The following is a 22,806-nucleotide window of genomic DNA, read 5'->3' as shown; positions in this document are numbered from 1 at the left end:
GTTTTCCACTTTAATTTTGAGTGTGATTCCAAATCCAGACCATGGGTTGATAAATTTGATTTCCATTGATCATTTTTGTGTGATTTTGTTGTCAGCACATTCAACTATGTAAAGAAAAAAGTATTTAATAAGAATATTTCATTCATTCAGATCTAGGATGTGTTATTTTAGTGTTCCCTTTATTTTTTTGAGCAGTATATATATATATATATATATATATATAGTGAGTGTGTGCAGGATCAGTGCAAGATGGAGTCAGTTTAGCTAGTTTGGGTACCATAAATTGACTTTTTAGCAATGTGGTTATTTAGTAATCTTATGGCTTGGGGGTAGAAGCTGTCTCGGAGCCTGTTTGTCCGAGAGCCGATGCTACGGTACCATTTACCGGATGGTAGCAGAGTGAACATACGGCTTGGTTGATGGAGTCTTTGGCAGATTTTCGGGCTTTCCTCTGACACCGCCTGGATAGAGGTTCTGGATAGTAGGTAGCTCGGCCCCAGTGATGTACTGGGCTGTCTGCATCACCCTCTGTGGATCCCAAAAACTGGACTTGGATCTGCATTAAGTAGTAATGATATCTTACACCACTATTGTCTTACAATACAACAGATTGTTCGAACCAGTCATGATAATTCAACAATACATAATTTTCAAGTTTCTTTCCAGCAAATGTCTTAGTTACATGATTGTATAAATAGCAAAGGAGTTTTGAAGTTGAGCAATGAGGACGAAAACAATCATAGTTCAGCTAGCCAGCTAGTTATACAAGGAATACCGGGGGGAAACTTTGGGACAGCAAATAGCTGTGCATGCCACCACAACTACAGATTGTAGTTTTTATCAACGGGCCAGAGTTCATGTCTTGAAGCACGGCTTCGACTGCTCCTACAGTTTTGGTTCGGTACTGCAGTTTAACTGACGCCCGGCCCAGAAAGACAATTTTCATAGGTTGCCACATAGAGATGTCAGATTTGAACATTCATAGTAAGACACTTTAGTCATCACCTTTGCGCACAAAACATCAATTGAATTATTAAAATAATTATTGCTAAGGACGATTTTTTTCCCAATCACACACAGCTAAAGATAATGTCATCAATGCTCCCTGTGCACGTGATGTTGGTCCATATAAACTAGATGCAAGCCGGATATACACTTTCCATGAATCGGCATATGCAAACGTCAGTAGATTACACTGAGTTATAAAAACTGGAGACTGTGTCCAAGATGTCCACCCGTTGTTTTGAAGGTAATATACCCATATGCTGATTCATGGACAGCCTATATCCTGGTTGCATCCGGTTTATATGCGTCACATACGCGCTAGCACTCACAGGGAGCAGTGCGAAGAGCAATGCATCCCCCAAAAAACATGGCAGACCATGGATGAATATAAAATGTTAATCTCTTCGGCCGTGAATGAAAAAACATTTGGCCTCAGCAACAAATATTTGAATAATTCAATGGATGTTTTGTGCACAAAAGCTGATGACTAAAGGGTCTTATTACAGTATATATATTTTCTAATCTGGCCATGTAGGGAAATGCTCTTTCCAGGCTGGGTGTCAATTAATCTGCAGTACTGAAGCAAAACTGTAGGAGCAGTCACAACTGTGCTTCTAGACCGGAACCGCTGGGCCCTTGGTGATTACATTGAAAACGGTTGGACATCTTGGACGCAATCTCCCGTTCTTATTATACTTCAGTGGTTTTATGCCCAGAAGCAAATACATCAGATTACATATTTGAGAGCGAATCCAAATACAATCCTGAAGTCAGCTGTAACTGTAAGTAGTAAAACAAAGCTTAAAAGAAWGTTTGAGTGAACCTGAATACAGAAAATGGTGAAGTCACTTCCGGACACGGTAGACTTCTCGTCACCATGATTGCCAAAGGCTCAATTTCCTAATTTAAAAGGAGACCAACACAAAACCACTGTTGAAATTTAGAATTTTATTAGAAAAATGAGCAACGGTAAATGAGACCCCACATTTTCACTCAAATATATTCCCCAAACAACCTCCAGGCTCACAAACCCACCACAGACTTATTTATTTTTACCTCTTCCACTGCTGTCAACTTTGTCTGATGGCAGCATTTCACACAGAACAGTTTATGGCAAAACAAAATCTCTGGGGGAATGACTTACACATCTCACTTTGTTAAGAATGTTACTAATGTGCATCCTCATCCAATTACACTCATTGGTATAGTCCACATTACCAATGTATAAACATGTATCATATGTAGATGTTTCTATTTGTATGCAAAGTATTCTCTCCCAGTTCAGACACATGATAATGTCAAGAAGAATGAGTCAACTCGGGGCTCCTCTGTACTGAAAGGAATATCAGCATTTAAGGATTCAAATGTCTAACAGAAATAAAATGATACATCTTTAACCATACCTATGTGGTTTTACTCATATCACTGTACATRTATACTCTAACTGTTTTCATAGAGCAGATAGACTTGATAAAACAGGATGAAGCTAGAGAATATTCAAGCTTCTTTATTGCATTTCCACTGGAGTCGTCAGTTGACCGGCAAGAAGCAGAGCTACATGTACAAATTAAACCCAAATGGCATCACGGTACGACAAACAAATAATTGCTATTAACACAGATGCAAATAAATGTTTTTAAAATGGACAGGATATATTGTTTTTGACAATTACAAAGGGGTGGAAGAACATACATTATTATACTGTATATTTTACTGCAAAAACACAGTATGTGAGAATGACTTGAAGGCAATAGCCGCCGTTCAGAACACGTCTACGCTCCCAAGCCCAACAGTTCATGTTCCCATTGTCTCCATGACAATCGCAAAGGTTTTACTGCTGGCCTTCCTTCTTCTCTCCAGCTCCACCTTCAGACGATGATGATGATCCAGAGCTGTTGCCGCTGCTGCCTTCCCTCTCTGATGCCATCTAGGAAGAAATTGACAAATATTCAGTTAATAAATAAGTAATATTTCAATTTACCCATTGTAAAAAAAGTATGTTGGGCTCTTGATTGACAAGCTAAGCAAACAATCCAGGCATATTCCAGATTATTCCAACTCTGTTAGAACTGCAAGTTAAGGAAAAAAGATTTGACAATATTGGGGTGTTGAAACAATTACCTTCTTGTAAGCAATTTCAAAGAGTTTGAGTGATGCCTGCTGGAGGGTGGTGGCAGCCTGTTTGATATTCTCGCCAGTCTCTTCGTCCTTCCGTGACAGCAAGTCTCTCACTTTGGTAATCTCTTCCTTCAGTTTGTTGCACTGAAAGATGGGGAAAGAAAGTCAAATACTGGGACTATGGAATCTTCTGATATTTGGTTTCAGATGCATATCTGTTCTTGTCAATTTTGTTGTTCAGTGTCTAGGTTTTTTGAAAAGCCCTTTAAAACCAATGTATTAATATAATAAAATGTCCGACATGCCTCATCAGCAGGGAGCTGATCCTTGAACTCTTCCATCTTGGACTCAGTGTCATGGACAATGCCCTCGGCCTGGTTAACAGCCTCAACACGGTCCTGGGCAAAAGCAAACAGATTCAAGGACAACTGTCAGCATTCAGTGTCACACAGTCATCAAAACACAGAACTCCAGCTGGGAGTAGCCTGCAGTTGATGTAACTGATAAAAGTTTAATGGATGCTTGATGAGACAAATTGTCAACCCCACCTTTCGCCTCCTGTCCTCCTCGGCRTACTTCTCTGCATTCTTAACCATGTTCTCAATGTCATCCTTGCTGAGGCCACCGGAGGACTGGATAACAACTGGAGAAGTGAGGGGAAAGGCAGTGTTAGACAAAGTAAATTCATACTATAAGTTAACATGTATTTCAAGGGCAGGTTGTTAGATGATCTTACTCTGCTGTTCACGGCCTGTGCCTTTGTCTTTGGCAGACACGTGCACGATTCCGTTGGCGTCAATGTCGAAGCAGACCTCGATCTGAGGTACTCCACGTGGGGCAGGTGGTATTCCAACCTGCATGAGAGAAACACCAGTAAGACATTAGTATCCTCCTTCAGAGACACCAGACTTAAAAGATACTAGACTTAAAGTGTAAGTATGAATCAGCTAGGACACTTACCAGAGTGAACTGTCCCAGGATCTTGTTATCTGCTGCCATCTCTCTTTCTCCCTGGCATACTTTGATCTCCACCTGGGTCTGGCCATCAGCTGCTGTAGAGAACACCTAAGCACAAGGAAAAATGCATCAGTACCACTGATGAAGTATATACCATTAATATAAGTTTCACCAGACTGCTTCAGATGGAAAAATATCAGATTTTGTTCTCTCACCTGGCCCTTCTTGGTGGGAATGGTTGTGTTCCTGTTGATAAGTTTGGTGAACACCCCTCCAAGGGTCTCAATACCAAGAGACAGGGGCGTGACATCCAGAAGGAGCACATCAGTAACATCTCCAGCCAGCACACCTCCCTGGATGGCAGCTCCAATGGCCACAGCCTCGTCTGGGTTGACTGACTTGCTGGGGGCACGGCCAAACAGGTCCTGGACTGTCTGCTGGACCTGGGAGAGAAGACAACAGGATGGGTGGTCAGATAGTGGCAGAGCATGATGAAGAGGTGGGATAGAACCAGGGAGAGATCTGCTCACCTTGGGCATACGAGACATACCACCGACCAGAAGCACCTCGCCGATGTCCCCCTTGGAGACCTCTGCATCCTGCATGGCCTTCTGGCAGGGGGCCACTGTCCTGCGGATCAGGTCAGACACGATGCCCTCAAACTGGGAGCGGGTCATCTTCATGTTCAAGTGCTTGGGGCCAGAGGCATCCATGGTCAGGTAGGGCAGGTTAATGTCAGTCTGTGGGAGAACCAAGGATCTATGAGTGTTCTTTCATCTTCACTGGAAAGGGGGTAACCTACAGTGAGCTCCAGAAGTATTGGGACAGTAACACATTGTGTTGCTTTGGCTCTCTGTACTCCAGAACCTTGGATTTCAAATGATACAATGACTGAGGTTAACGTGCAGACTGTCAGCTTTAATTTGAGGTTATTTTCATCAATTTCCGGTGAACAGTTTAGAAATTACCACACTTTTTGTACATAGACTCTTACCCCCCCATTTTAGGAGACCAAAAGTATTGGGACAAATTCACTTGTGTATTAAAGTTGTAAATCATTAAGGGTTTGGTCACATTCATAGCACGCAATGACCACAAATTTGTTGGGTGCATTTACAGCTCGTTTTGGTTGTTTCTGTAGTCGAATTGTCCCTACCCTGACCGACAGTCCCCTCAGCAACGACCATCCCCTGTCCAATCCCACTCCAGCAGAGGCGGGACTCCAGCGCATTCATCACCTTTAAATACCCACACCTGTCACTAACCAGTGTGGCAGACCTTACCGTTTGCAAGTGTTTTGTTACAAGACACCCTTTCTCTTGTAACCCTTTGTGTATTTTTTGGGGATGAGTGCAAGTAAGATTGTTCTTAATTCATACCCTCATTTGATTGAGAACGCTTGTTTGATTTTGTCGGTTTATTTATGCATTTCCTTTACTCATGTTTAAACATCACTTAAGTTACTTCACTAATATTATTTTAATGTTATTGAGATTCATGTACATTTGTTTCCTTTGCATCCTTGTTAACCATCCCATCCTTACATCCTCAACCTTATCTTCAACTGAAATAATAAACTGGGAAACAGCCCTTTGAACTCCAAACCCCCATTAGTGTTTTAAAATGTACACAACCACGATAGCCCCAACTCAAACCAACAGTTACAGCAAAATAGTCCTTTTATCACAACTCTGATCAGTTTTCACATTTCAGATTGTGCCCAAATTTAAAATAAATGCCATTTGAGTTGGTTTTATTGTAAGAATAGAATGTTTCTAAACACTCCTATACTGAACAATAACAAAACAGTCAGCAATAATCTCACGAATTCAGGGCTTTTGAAATTATACCTAGGCTAAATATAAGCCTTCCACAGGGGTTGATATCTATACAAGCATTATACTCAGAGTTTTACCTCTACATAGTGTATAATACACAAACAATAGCCTAAATGTAGGCAAACTTTGCTGGGGGACAATAGGGAGAGTCGGGATCAAGATGCAGGTGGGAAAACAGTGCAGTCTTTTTACTTCATGCCATCTTGGCTAAGCAACCATGTCAAGCACAGGGAAACAGATACTCTCAGAAGAGGAATGGTCTTGTATTTTTGTTTAGCCAGTTGCTTCTAATTAGCTGGGTGGCTATAGAGATTAGCCTTGAATCACTACGAGTAGTGCTGTGCAGACCAATTTATTGAGTGTTTATGGACAGCTCCCTTAAGTGCAAGAAGTATGAATGTTCTGACTTCTGCGGAGGCCGCATCACAGTAAATGCTGTATGGCCACTGCAGAGCCTTTAAAATGGGAACGTGCAGCCACAGCAGAAAGAGCAAAAAACATAAAACTTGATTCTTACGATACAGATATTTGGAATATCGCGCAAAACCACATTTGAAAATCGCCACGCCCTAGAGCTCTGCATTGCATGTTTGTTAGCCCTTAGAGTAGGGCTGCTCCAGTGTGCGGGTACAGCAGCTCTGCTACAGCTCATCATCCACTAAAACAGTTGCTCTAATGTGGCCTGGTCCAGAAGACTTCCTCACCCAGCAGTGTAGCTAGCTCAGGCATAGGGCTGGCCTGTACAGCCGACTACTGCTGTGGAATTACAGATGGTCAAGGGACTGTATAAATTACAAACAAGTTACTTCTGTTGACAATGGTCTTGTTTAGACTAATCATTAGCCTACCAAATAGGTAATGAGAGAAATGTCTGCTACGAGATGATGAAACTCACCTGCAGGGATGATGACAGTTCACATTTGGCTTTCTCAGCTGCCTCCCTCACTCGCTGCAGAGCCATGCTGTCTTTGGTCAGATCAACTCCAGACTGGAAAGAGAAATCAAAGGTTTGATCAAAATGGTTGGCTCACGTGAATTTGGCAGATGCGCTTGGTCATAGAAAGGTTTGTATCCAGGATATTTCCCCCCTTCTCACCTCTCGCTTGAACTCCTTCACAATGTGGGTTAGTAGGTGCTGGTCAAAGTCCTCTCCACCCAAAAAGGTGTCTCCGTTGGTGGACTTCACCTCAAACACACCCTTCTGGATCTCCAGGACAGAGATGTCAAAGGTGCCACCTCCCAGGTCATAGACTGCGATACTACAAATCAGGGACAGGTATGAAATATGAGCCAAAACACCTTTAGGCATGGATCAAAAAAAGTTAAGGTCATGGTCTCATAAGTTAACAGCAGTTTGTAGGGTTGTTGTAGTTACATTCTGTCCTGAGTCTTGTCCAAACCATAGGCCAGAGCAGCAGCAGTGGGCTCATTGATGACTCGCAGCACATTCAGCCCAGCAATCTGACCAGCATCCTTTGTGGCCTGTAAACAAAATTAACTACTCATTACACACATACACATCAAATAAAATGTTATTTGTCACATGCGCAGAACTTAGTGAAATGCTTACAAGCTCTTAACCAACAATGCAGTTAAGAAAGTATTTACTAAAATAAATAAAAACAAATAATTAAAAAGACAACAATAAAATAATAACGAGCCTATATACAGGGGGTACGAGCAGAGTCAATGTGCAGGGGCACAGGTCAGTCGAGGTAATATGTACAGTACCAGTCAAAAGTTGACACGCCTACTCACTCAAGGGTCTCTGTATTCTTTTAAACAATTTTCTACATTGTAGAGTAATAGTGAAGACATACATCAAAACATTTTTTTAAATTTACCATTTATTTAACTAGTCAGTTAAGAACAAATGCTTATTTACAATGACAGCCTAGGAACAGTGGTTTAACTGCCTTGTTCAGGGGCAGAGGGACAGATTGTCAGCTCGGGGATTCGATCTAGCAACATTTCGGTTTCTGTCCCAACGCCCTAACCACTAGGCTACCTGTCGCCCCAAGGTAGCCATGTGAGATAACATGGAATCATGTAGTAACCAAGTGTTAAACATATCAAAATATATTTTAGATTCTTCAAAKTAGCCACATTTTGCCTTGATGACAGCTTTGCACACTCTTGGCATTCTCTCAACCAGCTTCATTAGCAATGCTTTTCCAATATTCCTGAAGGAGTTCCCACATATGCTGAGCAGTTGTTGGCGGCTTTTCCTTCACTCTGCAGTCCAACTCATCCCAAACCATCTCAATTGGGTTGAGGTCAGGGGATTGTGGAAGCCAGGTCATCTGATGCAGCAATCCATCACTTTCCTTGGTCAAATAGCCCTTACACAGGCCCTTATTTTAGGTCATTACCCTGTTGAAAAACAAATGATAGTGGGACTAAGTGCAAACCAGATAGGATGGCGTATTACTGCAGAATGCTATGGTAGCAATGCTGGTTAAGTGTGCCTTGAATTCTAAATAAATCACTGACAGTCACCAGCAAAGCACCCCCACACTTCATGGTGGGAACCACACACGCAGAGATCATCCGTTCACCTACTTTGCATCTCACAAAGAACCAAAAATCTCAAATTTGGATTCATCAGACCAAAGGACAGATTTCCACCGGTCTAATGTTCATTGCTTGTGTTTTTCTGGCCCAAGCAAGTCTCTTCTTACTGGCATCCTTTTGTAGTGATTTCTTTGCAGAAATTCGACAATGAAGACCTGATTCACACAGTCTCCTCTGAACAGTTAATGTTGAGTTGTGTTACTTGAACTCTGAAGCATTTATTTGGGGTGCAATTTCTGAGGCTGGTAACTAATGAACTTATCCTCTGCAGTAGAGGTAACTCTGGGTCTTCCAATCCTGTGGTGGTCCTCATGAGCCCGTTTCATCATAGTGCTTGATGGTTTTTGCGACTACACTTGAAGAAACTTTCAAAGTTGAACTTTTTCGAATTGACTGACCTTCATGTCTTAAAGTAATGGACTGTCATTTCTCTTTGCTTATTTGAGCTGTTCTTGCCCTAATATGGACTTGGTATTTTACCAAATAGGGCTATCTTCTGTATACCACACCAACTGATTGGCTCACACATTAAGGTAAGTAATTCCACAAATTAACTTAAGGCACATCGGTTGATTGAAATACATTCCAGGTGACTACCTCATGAAGCTGGTTGAGAGAATGCCAAGAGTGTGCAAAGGTGTCATCAAGGCAAAGGGTGGCTACTTTGAAGATTCTCAAATATATTTTGATTTGTTTAACACTTTCGGTTACTACATGATTCCATATGTGTTATTTCATAGTTGATGTTCCACTATACTTCTACAATGTAGAAAATAGTACAAATAAAGAAAAACCCTTTTGACTGGTACTGTACATTTAGGTAGAGGTAAAGTGACTATGCATAGATAGAGCAGCAGTGTATGCAGATAGTCCTGGTAGGCATTTGATTAGCTGTTCAGGAGTCTTATGGCTTGGGGGTAGAAGCTGTTAAGAAGCCTTTAGGACCTAGACTTGGCAGTCCGGTACCACTTGCCGTGCAGTAGCAGAGAGAACAATCTATGAATAGGGTGGCTGGAGTTTGACAATTCTTCAGAGGGCATAGCAGAATTTCTTGTAAGTGTCCGGGTTAGAGTTCCGCTCCTTGAAAGCGGCAGCTCTAGCCTTTAGCTCAGTGCGGAGGTTGCCTGTAATCCATGGCTTCTGGTTGGGGTATGTACGCACGGTCACTGTGGGGACAAAGTCATCGATGCACTTATTGATGAAGCCAGTGACTGATGTGGGGTACTTCTCAATTCCATCGGAAGAATCCGATGAATATAGAATATAGAATATATAGAATATAGAATATATTCCAGTCTGCAAGCGAAACAGTCCTGTAGCGTAGCATCTGCTTCATCTGACCACTTTCATATTGAGCGAATAACTGGTACTTACTGCTTTAGTTTTTGCATGTAAGCTGGAATTAGGAGGATTGAATTATGGTCAGATTTGCCAAATGGAGGGCGAACTTTGTACGTGTCTGGAGTAAAGGTGGCCAAGAGTTTTTGTCCCTCTGGTTGCACATTTAACACGCTGATAGAAATGAKGTAAAACGGATTTAAGTTTGCCTGCATTAAAGTATCTGGTCATTAGGAACRCCGCCTCTGGATGAGAATTTTCTTGTTTGCTTATGGCCTTATGCAGCTCGTTGAGTGAAACCGTATTGCCAGCATCGGTTTGTGGTGGTAAATACACAGCTATGAAAAATAGATAAACTCTTGGTAAATAGTGTGGTCTACAGCTTATCATGAGATACTGCCTCAGGCGAGCAAAACCTAGAGACTTCCTTAATATTAGATTTCATGCACCAGCGGTTATTTACAAACAGACCGCCACCCCGTCTTACCGGAGGCAGCTGTTCCACCTTGCCGATGCACGGAAAACCCAGCCAGCTGTATGTTATCCATTTCGTTGTTCAGCCACAACTCGGTGAAACATAAGWTACAGTTAACGCCCCGTTGGTAGGTTAGTCTTGATCGGAGCTCATCCAGTTTATTCTCCACTGATTGCACGTTGGCTAATAGGACTGATAGTAGAGGCGGATTACACACTCGCCATCGGATCCGTACAAGGCACCCTGACCTACACTACCGTTTAAAAGATTGAGGTCACTTAGAAATGTTATTTTTTTTATAAAGAAAGCACATTTTTTGTCCATTAAAATATCAAATTGATCAGAAATACAGTGTAGACATTATTAATGTTGTAAATGACTATTGTAGCTGGAAACGGCAGATTTTTTATGGAATATCTACATAGGCCCATTATCAGCAACCATCACTCATGTGTTCCAATGGCATGTTGTGTTCGCTTATCATTTTAAAAAGGCTAATTGATCCCAATGTWGATATTCCATTTTAAAAAATTAAAAAATAAATGTTTCCAGCTACAATAGTCATTTACAACAACTATGTTTACACTGTATTTCTGATCAATTTGATGTTATTTTAAATGGACAAAAATGTGCTTTTCTTTCAAAAACAAAAGACATTTCTACGTGACCCCAAACTTTTGAACGCATTTCCATGTGAACGACAGGATTTGGGCCTTGTCCGGTGTCTGAAGTAAATCCTTTGCATCCGACTTGTTAAATAATCTTTGTTCAGTACGAGGTGCATAATCGCTGTTCTGATATCCAGAAGCTCTTTTTTGTTACAAGAAACAGTGGCAGAAACATTATGTACAAAATAAGTTACAAATAATGCAACAAAAAACAAAATAAGTTAGGAGCCCGTAAAACAGCAGCCATTATATGTACTGATCAGTTGAGAGGCTTGCTAGATCACCATTCTGTGAGTCAATGGCAAAGGCATAGCTTTTGGCCACCAGTGTATTCCAGTCAAATGATTTAGCAGACAAAGAAAAGGCTCTTACCTGTCTCTGGGAGTCATTGAAGTAGGCTGGCACGGTAACAACGGCATTCTTCACATTGTGACCCATGTAGTTCTCTAAAACCAAGACAATTTTACAATGAGCAAGTTTAAAAAAAAWTTTTTTTAACACAGGCAGGCATAGTTGGGAACAGAACTGGCATGCTAGTTTTCCCCCTGGGGGCAATAAAGACTGATTGGTAGTTTACCTGCCGTCTCCTTCATCTTCATCAGCACAAAGGCACCGACCTGGCTGGGGGAGTATAGCTTTCCGTGGGCCTCCACCCAGGCATCACCATTGGAAGCACGGACAATTTTGTAGGGCACGTTCTTCCTGTAAAGCCACACCAATAACCATGTCATACATTCATCTCCAACTACAACATATTTTCCAATTAATGATGCGTTACAATGGCTAGTAAGGTCTGAGACCTAATTTAACAAAACACACTCACAGGTCCTTCTGAACCTCTGCGTCATCGTAACGGCGACCGATGAGACGCTTGGTGGCATAGAGGGTGTTGTTAGGGTTGGTGACTGCCTGTCTTTTAGCTGGCATGCCCACCAGTCTCTCCCCATCAGCTGTGAAGGCCACCACTGAAGGAGTTGTCCTTGCTCCCTCTGCATTCTCCAGTACCTGTCACACAACAAACTAATCATTAACAATCTAGAAAAGGTACTATAAGAGGAGTATTTCAAAGGGATCTAAGGTCTTTTCATTACACAGGTCATACAAACGTAAAATTACTGGTAAAACTTCAACCGACCTTTGCTTGTTTGCCCTCCATGACTGCCACACAGGAGTTTGTAGTTCCCAGGTCAATTCCAATCACGGATCCTTTGATCGCCTCCGATCTGTAAAACAATGTCAAACAGTAAGTAAAAATGATAAGAGCTGCTCGTGGATGTTATTGGAATAAATATTGTATAGTAACGTTAACTAACAATACTTACGCATAGTCACGTCTGGACATCGCTCTGAAAGCATCTTGTTGGAATCCATTCCAGCAAGCCTGGCAAAAAAAACATTGATTAGCTACCATGACTACTTATTAGTGAAATCTGTTTAACTTCTTTAACCAATATGAGAAGAAACTCAAACAGTCTAGTTTCAATTCACACAGGGCATAGACATGAGGCACAGTAATCCACATTTGGTATAAAGAAACGCAAAAGGTGTCCATGAGTGAAATAGTTACATAGATAWGCGTGTGTAACATTATGTTTGGTTATGATATTTGAACATTATGCCATAGGACTGCGGTGTTCTAGGGTGGGTGCACAGGAACACCACAATGAAGGTCACAGATGTTCTCTTTACATAAGACAATGAATGACACCCCTATTCACAACAAGACCGGTAAACTTCAGCAGCTTGCTAATGCTAACATTATCTTGCGCAATAAAACGAACCGTGTCTATAACCAGCTAAAGGGCTTGACACCCCGCTTCAGTCAGTTGAAACCAACTCACTGGTTGAGGATTTAGCGAAAACACATTGAAAAAACACGAGGTGGTTATACAAACATCCATGTTAGGTAACGTTAGCTAGATGGCATTAGCTTGCCTGAGAGGACTAGCCTCTGCTGCAGTCTTCAAGTTCAATCAGACCTTACGACCTAAGCTAGCCAAATAACGTTAGTTACTTAACTTATCCCCACTAAGATCACCAATGAACATAACTTAGTATGTTTAGTTCAGACGAAGGACACATGAATAATAAATAAAACATCCTGGCTAACTCTGGCTAGCCTAAAAGTTACCTTGTTARCTAACATTAGTTAGTTACTGCTAGTTGCGTCATAGCTAACGTCAGCTGGCTAGTTCGTCTACCTGACCAGGCTCAAGCCCAGGCTGGGAGCAAGCTAGATAATTATTTAACATTTAGTTACCTACCATGACTTGACAATTGTTAACTAGCTAGTTATTAGTTTTATCCACTACCAGACGCTAGTTAACTAACGTGTGGTAGCCAACGACGTTAGCTAACTGCGACATGTATTTAACGTTTTTAGTTAGCAAGCGAGCTAACGCTTAGCCAGTAGTTATCCTTTATTTCTTGTTACACCTCTTGGAAACATTTAATTAACCTAACATATTGGAAATTTTGGGGGGACAATTTCAACTGACTTACCTTCTTTATCAAGGAGGACACGCTTCTTGAGCAGTTCGGAGAGGGGAGAGACCTTGAAGCTGTTCTTGCAACACTTAACATTTTTGACAATTCTGGTAGCAAGCTAGTTGGCTTTAAAATGGAGGCCGCAATGATCAAATCCAAAACTGTTGAGATTTTAGTGAGGACCCAGGTATAGATATCTTATTTCGTTGGAGAGATGTAATTTCCACGACAAATCTAGGAATATATTTAGCCTGTCAGAACCGGTAAGGCAGCACGACTGCTCTCCAACTATGCAGTTGAACTTCCGAATTTCTCGAATTAACTGACACATGAGTTGCTCCATGCATTGAGAAACGGACCCATTTTAGAAACTTAAAAATTGCCTGAGTAAAACTACACCCTTCAAAAATAAATTACAACGTTATCCAAGTATTATATTAAATTATTACAGACTATATACTTACAAAACACCTGTAGTTTATGTTTAGGGTGCAGTATAATTATTTTACACGATAAATTATGCTAAAACATTATCATGCTCAGATCGGGGCATCACACACCAATGGGCTTTTGAAGGTCATTTTGAAAAAGCTGTGAAAATTCTCACGTGAGTTTCATCAGCGATGCCGGCACTGTACTGTTTTTGATGCCAGTGTCTGGCCTGATGAAACATCTAGCTAAATGTGGACAAAGTAGCTACATAAATACATTAAATGACCAAATAAAGGGATCAGTCGACCGTTTTGCTCATCGGCATATTGCTACTCGGTTTGATTCTATTGGACTTTGCTTCTCACTCATGTCATCTGTATGTCATTGCAGCTCATCAATTTTGCAGCTTACAGCAATTAATTAATAGTTATTACCCCCTCTCTAATGTGGTGGCAACACGATTTTGGGTCCGATACTGTTCAGTTTATATATTGTAACGACCCTGGGTTTATAAGCACGGATATCGACTGCCACTTGAGCATGCTTTTGGGGCACTGTTGAAAGTGTGCTGGACTTCGGGCTAKAAAGTTGAGGGTTCGAGACCTGCTCCCTGCCAGTTTCATTACATTATGTTACCCCTTGGTAGCGTTATCAGAAAGCACAGCATTGATTATCACTGCTATGCAGCTGATACACAACTTTACATTTCCGTGTCACTAAAGGATTTTAGCTCCACGGATAAATTATTAGACTGTATTAGTGATTGAATTACTTGGATGGATCATAACTTCCAGCAGCTAAATCAAGACAAGACTGAGGTACTTATTGTTGGAGCCAAAGCACAGAGAGAGAATCTGGCCACATATTTTAATTCACAAGCAATAAAGATAAAACACCAGGTAAAAAACCTGAGGTGTTATGTTAGATTCTGAACTCAATTTTGAATCACACATTAGGAATGTGACCAAAATAGCTTTTTACCACCTGAGGAACATTGCCAAGGTGCAGCCATTTCTCTCTGAGGCTGATACAGAGAGACTCATCCATGCTTTTATTACAAGCAGGCTTGATTACTGTAATGCTCACCTGTCTGGTTTACCCAAGAAAGCCATTGGTCAACAGCAAAACATACAGAATGATGCAGCATGGGTACTGACCAAGGTCTCTGCACTGGCTGCCTGTGAGTTAAAATACATTTTAAGATTCTTCTATTGGTTTTTAAATCAATCCACGATTGTGCACCCCAATACCTGTCAGATATGCTTTTAAGTTATTTACCCAGTAGGTCCCTCAGGTCCTCTGGCACTGGCATTTTAACTATCCCAAAGCCTAGGACCAAGAGGCATGGAGAGGCAGCCTTTAGTTACCATGCCTTCAGCCTCTGGAATAGCCTGCCAGGAAACCTGAGGAAGGTAGGAACTGTGATAAACAAAAACACACCTTTTTAGCTTTGTTTTTCCTTAGGGTGCTTTTTAGTCATTCAGTTTTGTTATTCTTTAGTTTATCCTCTTGTGTTTGTGTAGTAACTATTTCAGTTTGTATTTTCCTTGTTTTTATTCATTTTTTCCTGTAATGCACATTGTATTGCATTCCATGTCTGAAATGTGCTGTATAAATAAAGCTTGATTTGAACACATAAAACCCAACGTATGCCAGAGATATAAAACCCTAAACAAGAAAGCATTATTGGACATTTTCAGTAATTCCACTACTATGCCAAAAGATGGAGCCCAATTTATGCTGTGCGATCTTTCTGCACCAGTCTATTTATGGCCCCACTCACCAACAACATGTAACATTGGCCTCTCCACAGGAAASAGTAGCAGCAAAGCGAATGGATATAGGGTGACAGTGAACTTCCATGTCAAATAGGCTACAACTGATTTTTTTACATGTCCATTCACTATTCAATGGAAATACTGCAACTTGACTCTCTCCATCCTGGTCCAGAGGGGTGCTGAAATACATTGGGTCTATCACAACTCAGGATATGACCCATATGCAGACATGGGAGGCAGATTGTACAGTTCTCAGATTATTTATTAATAACACGGGGAAGGCAAATGGCAGGCAGAGTTTCGTGATCAGGTCAGAGTCAGGCAGGTACAGGACAGCAGGCAGGCTCGGGGTCAGGGCAGGCAGAGGTTCGTAATCAGGTCAGAGTCAAGCAGGTACAGGACGGCAGGCAGAATGGTCAGAACCAGGAATAACTAGGAAACAGAACTAGAACAACAGGAAGGCGGGAAAGACCGCTGGTAAGACCTGACCAGACGAACTGGCAACAGACAAACATAGAACACATGTATAAATACACAGGGGATAATGGGAAGATGGGCGATACCTGGAGGGGGTGGAGACAAGCACAAAGACAGGTAAAACAGATCAGGGTGTGACAGGGTCCTTAGGGCAGAGAAAACAAATCTACTGTATTACCTTACTTATACCTTTTTAAAGATTTCATCATTTTAAGATTCAAGCATTTATATCATGAAGACAAAAACGCTGCACCTTTCTCTATAGCTATAGAGAAAGGTGCGTGATTTTACCCACGCACCGCTACTGAACTCATTACAGGCAGTGGAGGCTCCTCAGAGGAGGATGGGGAGGACCATTCTCCTCAGTGAAATTTCATAAAAAGAAAAATTGTGAAACATTAAAACTATACTCATATGTCACCAAATAATTGATTAAAATGCACTGTTTTTGTCACGCCCCGATCTGTTTCACCTGTCCTTGTGCTTGTCTCCACCCCCCTCCAGGTGTCGCCCATCTTCTCCATTATCCCCTGTGTATTTATACCTGAGTTTTCTGTCTGTCTGTGCAAGTTTGTCTTGTTTGCCAAATCAACCTGCGGTTTTCTCCTAGCGCCTGGTTTTCTACAATCTCTCTTTTTTTCTCGTCCTCCTGGTTCTGACCCTTGCCTGTCGTGACTCTAAGCCCTCCTGCCTGCCACCCTGTACTGTTTTGGACTCTGACCTGGTTATGAACTCTTGCCTGTCCCCAACCTGCCTTTTGCCAACCCCTTGGAGTATAATAAATATCAGAGTTCAAACCATCTGCTTCCCGTGTCTGCATCTGGGTCTCGCCTTGTGTCGTTACAGTTTTGCAATGAAGGTCTACAGTAACTTCAACAGCACTGTCTTGGGTAGCACCATGGTGTAGCCGGAGGACAGCTAGCTTCCGTCCTCCTCTGGCTACATTGACTTCAATACGAAACCTAGGAGACTTGTAGGCCTCACCCCCTTCCATAGACATACATGGTAATTATGACCACTTCCGGAGGACGTCCTCCAACCAATCAACTGACATGTTGTCCATCCAATCATAGAATTAGGATCAGAGAATGAACTTATTGGTCTTATTGGGATTGTGCCACAGAGCAATATGGGGTTTCTATGTGTTGAGAAGCTTTGTGACATTGTTGGATAGAGATTGAGTGAAGAGTGATAGTTGAGCATTTTTGGGGGTATTATTACATTTACATTTAAGTCATTTAGCAGACGCTCTTATCCAGAGCGACTTACAAATTGGTGCATTCACCTTATGATATCCAGTGGAACAACCACTTTACAATAGTGCATCTAACTCTTTTAAGGGGGGGGGGTTAGAGGGATTACTTTATCCTATCCTAGGTATTCCTTAAAGAGGTGGGGTTTCAGGTGTCTCCGKAAGGTGGTGATTGACTCCGCTGACCTGGCGTCGTGAGGGAGTTTGTTCCACCATTGGGGTGCCAGAGCAGCGAACAGTTTTGACTGGGCTGRRCGGGAACTGTACTTCCCCAGAGGTAGGGAGGCGAGCAGGCCAGAGGTGGATGAACGCAGTGCCCTTGTTTGGGTGTAGGGCCTGATCAGAGCCTGAAGGTACGGAGGTGCCGTTCCCCTCACAGCTCCGTATTAAATTCATTTTTTTTTTTCAAATTATAGGAGACGGAGGAGGTATATTAGAAATAGTCTTCTTGGTTTTAGAGCATTATTTTTGTGTTCAGTTAGTGCAAAATATAAACATTTGCTTTGCTAACTTCAGTAGCTAGCTAGCTACCAGCAGGAGTGTGCAGTTTTCTCCGCCAGAGTGGTAGAATGGCCAACGCTGCCGAAAATGTGGGCGTTTTGTTCTCTGGGGTACACGGGTAAGGTGCGAATTAAAAGCGAGGGTCGACATCTGCCTGAGATCAGTTTCATTAAGACATGAAAAGGTGAGGGCGTTCAATACTAACTCGAATCAAAAGTATAGCTGGTGAACAGGGAGCCTTTCATCAGGCCGCCCGTACTGCTGGCCTTACCTGCTTTTTAGRCAGTCTGAGCCTTGGTTGAAAGGTGGGTGCAGTGACCTGAAGATAGGGCTGGGCGGTATACAGTATTTTACTATATACCGGTATTGATGCACGGACCGGTTTGGGTTTTTACTTTACCTTCTATAACGGTATTTGAATGTTTGGTTTGTTAAATGTGCTACGCCGTGTGTAACGTCCATTTAAAAATAGTTTACTCCGCTACTTGAGTCTCCTCTTTCTCTCCATGCCGCTTTCCACATAGACCTAGTCCCACCCCGTCACTCAAGGATCGCATTTGTTGTTGCTTGACCAGGAGACACTTTCGGTCAGTCTGCATGGTCAATGCATCACATGCAACGATGTTGTTTCCAATTTTATCTTAATATAAATCCACAAGCGTTCTATAACTACACTATAGTTTGTGTTTCTTACATCTGCAAACAGCTAGTTTGTATTTTCTTAGCAAGTTAAGCTAAATTGTGTTAGCTGGCTAATACAAGTACTGAGTCAGAGCAAACGTAGCTAGCTAATACAGCCTGTTACCAGTGCTGATGGAGGCCTAAATCAGCATGTTGTTTGTGCAACAGTATCTTCTAAATCAAAGAGGAATAGGCGAAGCATGAATATGTTGGCTACATGAATAAAGATTTAATGTAGCCAAATATTATATGGTCCCCTAGGAAACACTGAACATCACTTTTGTTCCTAACCTGTCACAATAACTCGTCCATGGCATTTTCATTCGTTGTCATGTCAAACAACACTGTATTCAAAGTGCCCACTATTATTTATATTCTAACTATATAATTAGAATAAACATTCAATTTCCATGATTCCAAARGTTCACCCAAGTGTTTTGATCTAAATCGCAATTGCAAAATTTGCTTAAAAATGATATTTTGGCCATATCGCCCAGCCCTACCTGAAGAACATTGATGGTTCCGCTAAACGAAAAAACAAAAGCAGGGAATGCAATAATTTTCTTTTAGGTGGGACACTACGATATGAAAAGTTCCGTTAACAAGAGCTTGCAGAGGTAATTGCACATTATGATGCTTTACTTGCTGAACATATGGAACTATCTTCAGGTATGTGGATGGTCAGGGCTTTATTCAGGAACGTTTCTTGGGCTACTTTAATGTGTCAAGTGGGCGAGATGCGCAATCTGTGTTTGACTTTATGAATTTTGAGATGTCTGAGTTTAAGTTCATAGAGAAACTCGTTGTCCAAATCTATGATGGCGCTGCTGTAATGGAATGTATCTGCTATTTGTATTTACAGCTAAGTCCCCTCCACTACTATTGTCAACTTTCTCTTGACATGAACTGAAGCCAAGTCTCATGTGCCTGCTCATCCACTGGCACATTGAATGTTTCCCCTCCAAGCATTGTGAGTACCCTATCAATTTTCTCTCATTACTGTATGTAGAGTCAATCACTTACAGTCACATTATTACACATCAATGATTTTACTCCTTGCTTGGACTAACTCATTCCTAGCTCTTTTGTCTAACTGTATAGTGTGTTGTCTTATAGTTTTTTTGGTCTTCCCAGTCAAATCCTGTCCTGCATTGGTCAAGCCTCTGAACACCTCAACTCATGCCTCATACCGTCATTCAATCACTGCTGTGATCCCTTTCCAAAATGGTGTAAGTAGACCTCTCATTCCCATTCCCCATAATATTGTATTTTAAATGTCTTTATTAAATCCTTTAGGTTAAAATAATTAGTCTTTGACACTTTGTCATCTCTGTGCGTTCCGCCCCTATACTGTGGGTCTCCCATCCTCCTAAATTGTTCTAGTCACCAGCCTCCACTGATTACAGGGTAGCCTACTCTGCTGACACTGACAAACATATCTATAAAAACGACATTGTCTGGTCCCTATAATAGGTCGACGAGAAGGGGAGACACAAATACAGTATGATGTCCATCCAAAAACAAACTTCTATGTGGCACTGACCCAACAATGATATAGAGTGAATATGAGTGCTCACCGGAGATATGACAGATGCCCTTTGCTGCATGGTGCCAGTAAGATAGGCTATAGCCTACTGTTCGCTAAATTAAGTTGAGAAGAGGAAAAGGTATTTCCATTGTCTTCTCTTTACCATTTTCCCTCTAGCCATTTGCATTCCGAACTATTTTTTCCCGCGGTTGTATTTTGAATTATTGCAATATGCCTGGCTTGGCCTCTATTTTTCACTGACTGTCGCAACAATCATCTATTTCAGGGATGGGGAAACTCCAGTCCTCCGGGGCCTGTAGGGTGTCACACATTTGACCCAGCCCCAGCTAACACAGTGGAGTTGTCCATCCCTGATCCACACCAAGGGGCTCGGGTTCCCGTCTAGAAGCACTGTTTCGACTGCTTCTATAGTCTTGCTTCAGTACTGCAGTTTAACTGACGCCCGGACCGGAAAGCAAATGTCCATACATTTACCTGAGAGATGTAAATTGGGTGGTTATTTTACCTGAAATGCATATGGTCCTCTTTTAACTGGTTCTTTGTAGAATTTTGACCTGGAGTCATACAAAGCCGTGCTTCTCTACTCCAACGATGAATCCACAGATAAAAGAGGGAAAAAGTTTGTTTTTAGTTAGTTATCTTTAATKAATCTCTCCTTGATTGTCTTTCAAGCATCCATGTGSGTTTGTATCTTCCTGATATCCAGTAAGGAGTGGACTTGCAGCGCCTCAAATAAAACCGAGTTCTATTTTAGCCCTAGGTTACGCATACAGAGCGCAAGCGGTGTGGGTGAAATGATTGAATAACATGTCAACTTATTTTGCAAAGCTCAGGCACGCATACTTGGCAGGTGACAGAGTGGGCAGAATCTGGTTGAAAAGATGTCAGTCGCAAACTGGTTGAAAAATGAAGTTTTTATGAAGTCTTTTTCGAACCACCATATGACTAGGTCATAATTGTGACCTCTATCTGACCAAGCTGGTCATAATTCTGACCACTTTATTATGGGCTATATGATGTACTGGTCATAGTTAAAACCTCATAACCTGGTAATGACTACCTGACTACAGCTTATTACTCAGTGGTGTAAAGTACTTAAGTAAAAATACTTTTAAGTACTACTTAAGTCGTTTTTTGGGCTATCTGTACTTTACTTTACTATTTATATTTTTGAATACTTTTAATTTTACTTCACTATACATTCCTAAAGAAAATTATGTACTTTTTACTCCATACATTTTCCCTGACACTCAAAAGTACTAGTTACAATTGTAATGCTTATGTAGCAGTGTGATGTTGTTCCCCTAGATTATGCACAAGTTGCACACAAGGACCAATTCAAATAGGCCAGGTCAAGAGGGGATGTTAATAATTTGATAATAATTCAGTGTATTTTTTTAATTTAATTACAGCTGCATAGTTAATGTTTTTATTTGGTGTACAAACACTTTTTCATATCAATATTGTACATACATGTGATTGTAAAAGTTTTGTATATTTTGGTTTGGCCCATCGCGGGTTATCTGTATTTCCATACCCCCTTATTGTTCTCTTTTGCCTGACCTTCGGCTAGCAAGGAGCCTGAGAGCTAGGACTGCGCCAAGGGTTAACATAATGTGTGTTGTCTCTTTGTGTGCAGGGCAAATAAAAATAATTCAACTAGCAGACCTTCAGTTGTGGCAGCGTCCTAATTAAAAGTACACAACGCAGAACGAACCACGCTACACTTAGCAGTACAGGAAAAAGGTCAAATTCACACACTTATCAAGATAATGTCCCTGGTCATCCCTACTGCCTCTGATCTGGTGGACTCACTAAACATAAATGCTTATTTTGCAAATGATGTTTGAGTGTTGCAGTGTGCCCTTGGCTTTCAAAAAATAAAATAGGAAATTGTGCCGTCTGGTTATAAGGAATTTGATGTTTAGCATTTACTTTTACTTTGTACTTTTACTCAGGTATGAAAATGTAGTTCTTTTTCCACCACTGTACTTAAGTACATTTAAAATCTGATACTTTTACTCAAGTAGTATCTTACTGGGTTACTTTCACTTTTACTTGAGTAATTTCATATTAAAGCATCTTTACTTTCTCAAGAATGACAAGTGAGAACTTTTTCCACCTCTGTTATTATCTACTGTAAAAGGTATTGCAGAGGATAAAGTTGGCTATTGAAAACATTGTTCATTATTTTTCACATTTTTTTCATAGGCACCAATTCAACTTAAAAGTGCAACATATTCTCACATTTAAAATATATCAAGCAATGGCAAAAACAAATCTACAGCACATTTTTTTTGCACATTTGCATACACTAATGGTTTCATAATTCACCCACAGACATTACATCCATAGAAAGACTGGGACACATTAAAGGCCTCGCCCAATATTGGACTAAAGGAGCCTAACTTTACTCCTTACAGGCTGACTACACCGCTCGCGTTGCGTACGTTGCAAAATAAATGTAGAAATCTATATTATTCAATTATTGCACCCACACTGCTCGTTCGTGCCAACGAGCGTCTGCGTTGCCAAGGGCTAAAATAGAAGTCAGTTCTATTTGTGACGCAGATCGCACTGCAAGTCCTGCCTCTCCCATCTCCTCATTGGTTTACAAAAGCAGGTACCCACGTGCCATCTCCTCATTGGTTATACCCATATGGGTGACAAAGATGA

The 22,806-nt window shown here is 41.3% G+C and overlaps 1 protein-coding gene across 1 annotated transcript; it reads right to left on the bottom strand.

Moving 5' to 3' along the window:
- Window positions 1-2,496: 2,496 nt before the first annotated feature.
- Window positions 2,497-13,788, bottom strand: LOC111965352 (stress-70 protein, mitochondrial). Its single transcript, XM_023989481.2, has 17 exons — window positions 13,476-13,788; window positions 12,296-12,354; window positions 12,109-12,196; window positions 11,797-11,978; window positions 11,551-11,675; window positions 11,346-11,419; window positions 7,294-7,400; window positions 7,015-7,177; window positions 6,814-6,906; window positions 4,611-4,820; window positions 4,296-4,523; window positions 4,084-4,188; window positions 3,860-3,977; window positions 3,672-3,766; window positions 3,429-3,521; window positions 3,127-3,267; window positions 2,497-2,932 (listed from the first exon to the last, which is right to left on the bottom strand). The coding sequence occupies exons 1-17, from the start codon at window positions 13,554-13,556 to the stop codon at window positions 2,837-2,839; spliced, it is 2,058 nt and encodes a 685-aa protein (XP_023845249.1). The 5' UTR covers window positions 13,557-13,788; the 3' UTR covers window positions 2,497-2,836.
- Window positions 13,789-22,806: the final 9,018 nt, after the last annotated feature.

This window comes from Salvelinus sp. IW2-2015, linkage group LG6.1 (genome assembly GCF_002910315.2).
Source record: "Salvelinus sp. IW2-2015 linkage group LG6.1, ASM291031v2, whole genome shotgun sequence".
In the NCBI taxonomy this organism is placed as follows: Eukaryota; Metazoa; Chordata; class Actinopteri; order Salmoniformes; family Salmonidae; genus Salvelinus; species Salvelinus sp. IW2-2015.
Note: the sequence above shows the minus strand (reverse complement) of the source record. Positions and strands in the feature narration are given on the sequence as shown.